The 10,003-nt window shown below is 32.1% G+C and overlaps 1 protein-coding gene across 10 annotated transcripts; it reads right to left on the bottom strand.

The window, feature by feature from the left end:
* Positions 1-414: 414 nt before the first annotated feature.
* On the bottom strand, positions 415-7,091 carry LOC100785131 (TOM1-like protein 5). Of its 10 annotated transcripts, none has more exons than XM_006581744.4 (13): positions 6,882-7,089; positions 6,334-6,420; positions 6,132-6,255; positions 5,917-5,950; positions 5,542-5,660; positions 4,770-4,848; positions 4,460-4,558; positions 4,258-4,371; positions 2,817-2,977; positions 2,439-2,514; positions 2,275-2,360; positions 1,174-1,335; positions 415-1,070 (listed from the first exon to the last, which is right to left on the bottom strand). In XM_006581744.4, exons 5-13 carry the CDS (start codon positions 5,640-5,642, stop codon positions 659-661), a joined length of 1,290 nt encoding a protein of 429 aa, XP_006581807.1. In that variant the 5' UTR covers positions 5,643-5,660; positions 5,917-5,950; positions 6,132-6,255; positions 6,334-6,420; positions 6,882-7,089; the 3' UTR covers positions 415-658. The 10 variants fall into 10 exon arrangements, with proteins under 10 accessions (XP_006581807.1, XP_014631976.1, XP_014631975.1 ...); XM_014776490.3 differs by lacking the exon at positions 6,882-7,089 and adding an exon at positions 6,822-6,837; XM_014776489.3 differs by lacking the exon at positions 5,917-5,950.
* Between the last annotated feature and the right edge of the window lie 2,912 nt (positions 7,092-10,003).

The following is a 10,003-nucleotide window of genomic DNA, read 5'->3' as shown; positions in this document are numbered from 1 at the left end:
TAATAAAAGACTAAATTATACTTTTGATCTTTCTTTAATTTTTTATTTATAATTTTGGTCCCTCTATTTTATATTATTTTTGTAATTTGGTTTCAATTAAACTCTAGACTTAACATATTTACTAAAAGTATCATTCAAAAATAATTCAATTAATTAAAATCTAAAAAATAAAATATAAAAATGTATGCAAAATTGAGGATTGAATCAAAATTATAAATTTTCTAAAATAGGAATACCAAAATCATCAAGAAAAATAAGTGGACCAAAATTCCGGATCAAGAATTAAAAAGGATCAAAATTACAATTTAGCCAAATAAAAAAAGCATAGACAAACAAGGGAAAGTGGTGTTTGAAGGTTTTACAAAGGTTGATAAGAACAAAAACAGTAGTTTCAAGAAATCAGGAAAACAAAAATACCATAATCAGTTATAACATTTGCAACTGAAACTTACAAACCTCAGGTCATGGCACATAATCTGAGAACATAATTACAAGTAATTTATAAACTGAAGCAGATGTGGCTTCACTTCTTCTCTCCCATCTCCACACTACCAAGACTAAATGAGAAATCACCAATTCCTCACAGCTTAAATAATACCAACTCCAAATTTAGACAGAAATGAAAAGAAAAGCTAAAAGAGATCCTGTTGTCAAGAGATCAGTCACTAAAATCAAAGCTTCCACTGCGAGAGCTGCTGCCGTTACGACTATGTAAAGAGAGGCCCCTCATGTGGCCAGACAAATTAGAACCATCCTTGTTTTCCAGAAAAAACCTCTCCCTCTCAATGTGTTTTGCAGGTGGTGGTGGAATTGCTACAGGGTGAGGAACCTGCCCATTCTGTTTTGGCCGTGGAGGTGGAATCACAGCAGGTGGAGATCGGGTATCAGCTTCTCGAGATGGTGGGATCACAACAGGTGGAGATCGAGTATCAGCTTCTCGAGTTGGAGGTTCTATCGAGAGTGGTCGTATTAGAGGACGATTGAGTCTCTCTCCAAGCAAACCCAAGCAAGGGATGTCAGTTTCAGTCTCCTCGTGTTCAGGCCTTGCACAAGCCTTTCCCTTGCGTAATCTGCACGGAATTAGCCATACAGAGATTAAAGAATTTTGAAAATTTAGTATTATCCTTCATTACAAGAAGGTAATAAATTGAATTCCAGAAACAGGGAAGGCACCTTCGGACTAACTGTTCAGGCTCCTCTTCCTCCTCTGCTTCTTCATGGTCAAATCGACTGGCAGTTGTTGTAGCTCTGCCAGCAAGAAGGTCATCATGTCTTGCAAGAACTTTCTGAAGTTGCTCATTCAATTCAATTGCTCGAGAAACTATCCTTTCATCTCTACAAAAGACCAGTGCATGACCGGTGTAAGGAACAAATTTACCATATAGTACTAATAAATGCCTGTGTTGTGCATGTACAAATACATAAATATTAGGGAAAATAGCAAGAAAAGATTTTTTTGCAAAAAGTAGTTCCAGTTTAGGAATAATTAACTATTAACTACTCGATCCGTGGAACATGTTCAAATACTGATTACTGAGTAACCTTTGTTGACCTATTTGTTAAAAAAACTAGAAATGTTTTTATCATGAGTATCTCTTGTGCTTGTCCCATATAAATGGTACATGCACGTGTTCATCTAAAATTCTGCCTTCCCTTCTCCTTAGGAAATAAGAAACATAAAAACCAAAATTTATGCTTTTCTTGAACCCGCAAGGATCTTACCATGCTACTGGTGCTTTGTGAGGTAGTGAATCTCCAAGTTTCACATACCCAGAATAGTTCTTGTTATTCAATTCTAGAATTCATCCTTTTTTATGGAAGAGGCAACCCTAAACAAGGAAACTAAATCTTAATAGAAAAAATCCTGTCTAAAGTAAAGAAACTGGGCAATGGAATGAATGAGACTAAATAACAGAAATAAATCCTGGCAGGTCCTATCTAATTGTATCAGAATCGAATTCTGTTAATTAGATTCTATCTAATTATCAGCTGCTGTATCCATTATTTCTGGCCTTGACCTCAGGGGTCTAACAGATCAACACCTAATATCTACTGACAGTATATTATTAAACAAAGCCTACATAGTTTTCTTTTTGGGGTTTGCCAATTTGAATAGAATGCGTATCAAAGCAAATTTCTTAGAGCTACCAACAGACTAGAAGCAAAGGCAATGGACATCCATCCTCTGATCTGAACCATCTCAAGTCCACAAAGGAGAAAAAAGGAAATTGTATAGATAAAAAACAAGAAAATTGAATTTTCAGGTAGCCTTACCGGGAAGCCATCACAAGATGCATAACCCTTTGTTTTTGAAAAGAACATTGTTCTACAAGGTCAAGGGTGAATTCATCCCTTGCTCCCTAAAAAGGAAAGCATTTATAAAGCAAAAGTTAGAAAGTAATTATTTACAGATTCTATAACTAACTCTCGGCACTTACCTGAGGATTTTGAGCATCAACAACATCAAGGACCTCTTTTAGTACTTCTAATGCATTGCCAGCCTTTTGAATAATGCTGCAAAATACAAGTAGATGAAAATGAAGATTTGAACAAATATTTTCAGAATGAACTTAAAAGAAATTAAGAAAAAAAAAGTCCACTCAAAAATAGATTTTGAAACTGTCTCTCACCATTCATTTCATTTGATAAAAAATAATTCGCATTTGGCTAAATCTTATTATCCCAGTTTCCATCCTCTAACCAAAGTAAATAATTCTTTTTACCATAATATATCATTTACAACAGAGTCATCTAGCAAACTGTTTCTAAAGATCCTATCATTCACAACTACACTAAAAATGAAAAGCAAAAGTCACCTAGATTCAGGGACAGTCTGGGACTCTGCTGGCTGAGCAACTGCTTCATGTTTAGGTGAGGCTTGCTCTCTGTTTGGTACATTACTAGTCCTACTAGGTTGTGAACTAGGATTATTTGATTGGACCACTTGATCCCTTTGAGCAAACTGCACTCCAGCACTCTGTTAAAAGTATAAACCCAATGTCATGACTTTGGTTTTAGTATTGGCATTCAAAGGGCATATAATAACTAACTAGTATTGGAAAACAATTATATTCCCCAGAAACCATTTTTCTTTTTCTTTTGGTAACAACAACTTGTATTGTGTATAAAGAGAGTAGGATAGTAATAGCTGTCAATAATTATGTAACAAAATAAAGAGAAGTTAATTAGCAACGTGAAGAACTGTAAATAAATGCTTAGCACCTAGCAACCGGCATATTTGCAGACCATCCATGGACTTGATCTCTGATACATATTAATACTACCATCATCTATATACCCCTTTTGATATGACAAGAGCACTTACCATCATGTCAAAAGTTAAAACTCCCAGTAGAAGTGCAACTGTTGACTTTAAGTTTGACCAAGGTTTGCCCTCAAACTTTGAGATAATTAGAAGCATGTTGAACCTAGGATTCGAACCCGCATTGGCTCTGATACCAAATGATATGACTAAGAGTACTTATCATCATTCCCAGTTGTTAGTTGAGGTGTAACTCTTGACATATAACACTTTGTATTAGATGCAAGCCTTTTACTTATTTAAGCTATTGGGTATGGATCACAGGATTGAACTATACTCAAACTTAAACATGTACCCTCACAACCCTTTATGCATATCATTCCCTCCCTCAAAGAAAGTTTGCTCCCAAACCTTGAAATAATTAGAAACATATCAAACTTGAGATTCAAGCCTGTACCAGCTCTAATACCAAATGATATATCAAGAGCGCTTACCACCATAAAAATCTTAATTTGTTAGGTGAGGTGTAACTCTTGACATACAACACCATGCATCAGATGCAGACTCTTCCCTGTTTAAGACATTGAGCAGGGTTCACTGGGTTGAACCTTGACCTTGACAACTAACATGTACTCTCGCAACCCTTTGGGCATATCACTTCACTGTTGCTCATAGTTCCTTTCCCATTTAATCATCACAATGCACTCAAACCAATATAAGCAACTACCATATAAGTATAACCTGACCATCATTACCCTAAGTTAGCACTTAGCATCATATATCCAGTTCAAACGTGGACACAAAAAATACTCCTTCCAGTAAGCAATTAACGTTTCAATTGCTGCTAATTGAAAAATGACTGCTAGCCTCTTATACTTTTAAAATCATATATTTAAAATAAACTTTCTTTCTTTGCCTAGACAACAGCCTAGCCACCACCTATTCATTAAATGAATCCAGATCAAACCATAATTGTGTCACAAATGTGTACCTACCACCAAATCATAATATGCATTATAATACTGTGGAAACTTTCCAGATGCACCACCAAGGGATGTTTGTGTGGCATCTAGTAGGAGAAATATCCGCTCCCTCACAGGCAAATCAGACTGCAACCAAAGAACGAGAGAATAAAAAAGTGAGGTTAAGAAAAACTGACAATGCTAAATAACAGAAGTCTTTGTGGAGAAAACTCACCTTTTTCTTCACAATTTTTACTAGAATAGGAATAATTCCAGTATCAATCACCTGCTCATGAATATGCTCTCCAATATTGTTCATCAACATTTCCAGCAACTACAAAATCAATAGATCAAAGATGACTCAGTAAAACACTACAGAACAGGAAAGCAAGGAATGTAAATATTCTACACAAGAAAGTCAAATAACCAAGCTTTTCAGTAGTGAAAATTGTCTTTATATTAGTTTATCATTATAGGTAAAACTTTTAGAAATCCACACAAAAAGTTATGAATAACTATATTCATAATGAAGTCATTATACTCACCATGACAGCAAAGAGTTGAGTATTGGAGTGTTTGCTTCCTAGTCTCTTTTTTATAGCTTTAACAACATCTCTTGCTTCCCTGCATATTCAAATGATATGATAGTAAATTAAGAGCCAGGGATTATCCTGACAATCTGACACATTCATGTATGTTCATAATCAAGTGAAGAAAGCCAAGCCAGGGATAATGGTGAACAAGAACCATGAAGAGCATAATTTGAATTGCAAATTAAGAGCTCATTTGGATTTAATTATTATTTAAGATTTAATAAAATAAAAATTCAAAAGCTCTCCTAGTAAGATTTTGATTATAAGCTATTTTGAACACAAGATAAACTAAGCCAGCAATAAACTAAGTATGTCATGCATCAGATATCCTTCATTAACCAACTAATCGAAAGTTATAACTTTTCCTTTTGAAAAATAAAACAAATTTCCAAATAAAAAAGGTGCACCTAGAATGAAAAATAATTTGTTCCTAGAAACCCAGCTATCAATTTCAGCAAGACCAAAGAAAAATGATAATTCATAAGGATTATCTTCAAATAATAAGGAAACAAATAATTAGTTGCTTAGTTTAGCTCAAGTGCCAATGATAGAGATCATAGGTTTGATTCCTATGCAAAGAAAGAAAAAAGAATCACACTTACAAAGTGCCATAATCAAATCTGAAACATAAAAAGTTATGAACAAAACTAAATGAATTTAGCTCTCATGTGATTCAATCAGAAAGAAACAACACCAAATAAGGAAATGAAATCTTTGTTGGTACCTTTTATCATGAGCAACTAGCTCACAAATTTCAATATTTTTTGTCCAATCAGTTTCAGCCAGCTTCTCGCTTGTTGCACCATTGACTAGCTCAGCCGCCATCTTTTTCTAGATAATGATCTAAAAATTAAATCGTATATAAAACGTTAAAGATATTTCAGAAGCAGAAACGAACAGTCAACAAAGTTAATATCAACTAAATTAAATTCAGCGGTTAACCAACAAAGCCTTCTGATAGATTTTCCAACAAAAGTACACAGTAAAATAACAATTTGGGACATGCAATTACAAATATAAAGACAAAAAATAAAAAAAGCAAAGCTATAAGTAATAAATAACAACAATTGAAGACCAAATTGAGAACCAACTTTTTCACCTTTATGAATAGCATGAACGGAGACCAAGAAAAACTACAAGTGAAACAAATAAGAAGAATTTAGAGGCCAATGGTTTGTCTGTAGATATAATTTACAGTAGAACATTATAGCATCATTTGATCCATATTGTAGCCAACCTCATCCAGTGAAAAAAAAAACTTTTTGTTTTTTGTTGTCGTTGTATGAATAGCATGATAGAATGAATGTAGAGTACCTCTTCAGATTTATGAGAAGCCAGTATCACACATAGTTTTAGTTAACAGCCAGTCTTTAAGCAAGTATAAAGCAAAAATTTGGATTCCATATCAATCAGACAGGTAACCATCATGTACAATAATCTGCAGGGAAATGGATGGTGATTGAAAACAAAAAGTTGCTATCCTGACATGCATAATTTGTAACAAAAATCAAATCACCTTCCAGTAAAATGAGCTCAGTCCAAAGTGAAAAATGTCATCATGTTACAATAGCAATCGAAATCTGAACAGCATGTCAAGAATTACCTGCAACAGAAAAAGAAAAAAAATCAAAGCCGAAAATTCAGAACATATGACTGAATTTCAGTGTCAAATTGCATTGAAGCAAAATAAGCCAAAATTACAATCTTTATGATCAGAAGCTAAATGGGAACTTATTAACCAGAGAAAAAAAAGTTATACCCCAAGAACAAGAAGAAATGAGACAGTGAACGCGAACTGTGTAATTAAAATTACTGCATAAAACTCCCTACTTTCTCTCCTCATAAGCAAGAATAATCAGAAATCATAATTAAGCTAAAAAAACTAAGAATTGCTTCACCATCTAACTGAATCATAATTCCAATTGCTCTCAGATCTGAATTAAGACACACCAACAGAACCCACAACTCCAAGAGACACAATTCAAACTCAAGAAGAGTGAAAACCTCTGAAAAATCAAAACTTTGGCGAGTTTGATCTTATGGGGTGCGAGAGTTAACACCCACCTGTGAATACGGATACAACGATAGAGATGACGAGGAAGAAGCCAAGGAAGCACTGATAGGCCCTAAAGAGCTTCAGCATTTCATTTCACCACGGAAGATCAAGTGCCACCAAACCAATTCTCTTGCTTTTTCTCTTTTTTCTTAACTTCAACCTTTTTTGGAGTATGATGATTGTGAAATTCGCAAGTGGGGCACTGTATTTTAAGGTTGGGGACAAATTGTTGGCTTGCACAGAAAAAAGGTAAATATATATATATATATATATATATATATATATATATATATATATATATAAAAGAAGGGGTTTATGTGATTTAGCATTTTTTTTTTTAATTTTGTCTAAATCAAACAAAAAAATCGTTTTAATTTGTATAAATTATTTTTATTTTATTTTTTATTTTTAAGACATTTTGAACGATAAAAAAATATTTTGAAAAAAAATGTTATGTAAAACATTTTAACCAAAAAACACAACAAATATAATCTACATAAACTAAAGCTGAAATTTTTTTTTTACAAAGACAAAAAATAAAAATATACTAAATTACAAGGAAAAAAACCATATTTAAAGCATTAAAGAATATGTTTTTCAAATACAAAGACATATTCTTCAACTGCAAAAATAATTATATTTAAATCAAATAAAATTAAAGTAAAATTCTCTCTTTAAATATTTAATATAACTGTTTATACAATACTTAAACACTAAAACTTCTAATTAAGCTCAAACAAGTGCAGTTGATTCATGCGGGCTTGATGGTGTATATATAGCATAGTTGTTGCTACGTTATTAACTAATTATTACGTGAGAAATTAAATAATAGTTCTAATTACGTGAAGAAATTAATTATTGTGGAAATTGAAAAGAAAATGGTTAGAAAAATGCTTTAGGGTTGGCTGATACGATTTGCTGCTTTGTAGAGACGGCACCGCCATGAAGGACTGCCTGTCCCAAAAGCTAAAGCTTCATTTTCCAATGAATGTCTGGAATTTGCTAACCTAAACATATGTTCATGCTTCTACCCTCCTGAGTTGACATGTGTCGTGTTAGTTTTAGGAGTGCATTTTGCATGGAATAATTCTTTTTTTTACTAAAAAAATTATAATTTTTCAAAAAAATCTTTTATGTATATTTTTATTTATTAAATAAATAAATACTAAAGGTTTTTGAATAATATATTTATTATTTATTTAATATTTTTCTTAAAATATTAAGAAAAAATAAATTAAACGTGGACAACAAAAAACAATTTTGTATTATAATCAAATTATAGTAGGTTTGATACTATAAAAAACTATATTAATAACATTTTTTTATTATTGAAATTATAAAAAAAAAATATTAGTAATGTATAATCATTAAAAAAAATTGACACAATGTATAATCAATAATTCAAATATTAATAAAGTTTAAAAGAAGATATAACTATATTGTAGATGCACTAATAATCTTTTTATAGAATTGTTTAATTTCATTTATATTTGAGGTAAGTTAATCAATAAGTTACTATATTTTTATTATGTGATCAATATTCTTTTCTAAACGAAATAAGTTGCTATGCAAACATTCAATTGGGTATCATATATCAAGATATTCTAAGAAATACTTTTCCTTTTTTGTTGTTTTATTTTTTATTTTTTATTTTTTTGGTTACACGGCTGTTGGTATTTAATTGAAATAAAAAACAAGAAATTTCAAAAGAAGATATCGTGAAAAAAATAAGGTGTTTTGTATATACAAATACAATTATACATCGTTAAAATGTTTGTCATTCTTTATAGTTATGTATAAAGTTTCATATTCTTAAATCGGAAAAGAATTCACATTCTTATGATCGTGACACTCTGGTCCGCAATGCAGTAGCTTGTTATGATGTGTATTTTTCTATTGCAAAGTATTCTTATGGATGCATGATTAAATGTTTAAAATACTTTATGGTATGTCCCTAATTATATAGGTGTAAAATAACCAAACACTACAATGTTACAATGTTATGAAAGGGAGGGAGGGTTGCTGATTGGAGCAAAAGTCCAGCTGCAAACATCATTTCACTTGGCTGGACTCAGAATCTGGTCCCTGTTGCTCCAGGTGTCACTTAATTGCAACAACTCTACACTCTAGACTCTAGACTAGACCACCCCCAAATAAAAAACACTAAAATCAAAATTCTTATCCTTTATCCACTCACAAGTTATCATGAAGCGTTGTGAAAATTAGTCCAATCACTCATTCTGTCAAAATAAATCATATCACAAATTAATATAATTTTACTTTAAAATGTATTAATTTAATTTTTATTCTTTTTTTAGTTTATTATATTATTACAAGTTTTGTTTTATTTAATTTATTTTATTGCTATTTAGTTTATTATAGTATTTATTATGTTTTAAGCGGTTCATTATTGAGTTTATTATACTTTATTTTTATTTAATTATTATTTGTTTATTATTTATATATATATATATATATATATATATATATAAATATATATATTAAATTTTCTAATAACATACTAACATTTACCACAAGTTGGCTTAGTGGCCAGAGGTGCTAATTAATTTGTGGGTGTATGTTTAATTCCTGCGTCGGTCATTTTTTGTATGTTTATTATTATTGAACAAAAAAAACTTTTTATAAACTTTGGGTCAGATGAACTTGGAGTCCACCAATTAAAACTAGGTTGATATTTGTTTTCAACCGAGTCGATTATCTCATTATGGGGCAAATTGATCTAACAGGGTTACTTTTATAAACTATTTACTAAATAGAATCTTTTTTGAAAAGGGTGTCTTTTTTTTCATGCATTTTGCCATGCATGCTGGCGATACAGGTGAGCTGTCATTGGCATTGGCAAGATAGCAACTGACCTGGAGCATTGAGGAGGTGTTTCGCCATTGGCATTGACGAAACACGTGACGTACGAGTTTAGCCAGTAGCATTGGCGAAATAGGCTTGGACGTGACGCGCATGCAGGCTGGTAGGTGCAGAACGTAGCTGATGAGCAGCAGAGTGGGCAGGGTAGCTTTTCAAAGGGTGTCGCCATTGGAAGTGGCGAAACACCTTTTCAGAAAATGTCGTCATTCCTAGTGGCGAAACAAGCTTTGGATGTCCCGTTCCCTCT

Source organism: Glycine max, chromosome 6 (genome assembly GCF_000004515.6).
Source record: "Glycine max cultivar Williams 82 chromosome 6, Glycine_max_v4.0, whole genome shotgun sequence".
Taxonomy (NCBI): Eukaryota; Viridiplantae; Streptophyta; class Magnoliopsida; order Fabales; family Fabaceae; genus Glycine; species Glycine max.
The sequence above is the reverse complement of the archived record's forward strand: the minus strand, read 5'-3'. Positions and strand labels throughout refer to the sequence as shown.

Excerpts from the sequence above, each read along its gene's own strand:
- LOC100785131 (XM_006581748.4), bottom strand. The coding sequence starts at position 5,642 with ATGGCGGCTGAGCTAGTCAATGGTGCAACAAGCGAGAAGCTGGCTGAA. Across the intron at positions 4,559-4,769 it reads CTCAACTCTTTGCTGTCATG|TTGCTGGAAATGTTGATGAA; the intron begins GTGAGTATAATG and ends TTGATTTTGTAG. Across the intron at positions 4,372-4,459 it reads TAAAAATTGTGAAGAAAAAG|TCTGATTTGCCTGTGAGGGA; the intron begins GTGAGTTTTCTC and ends CTTTGGTTGCAG.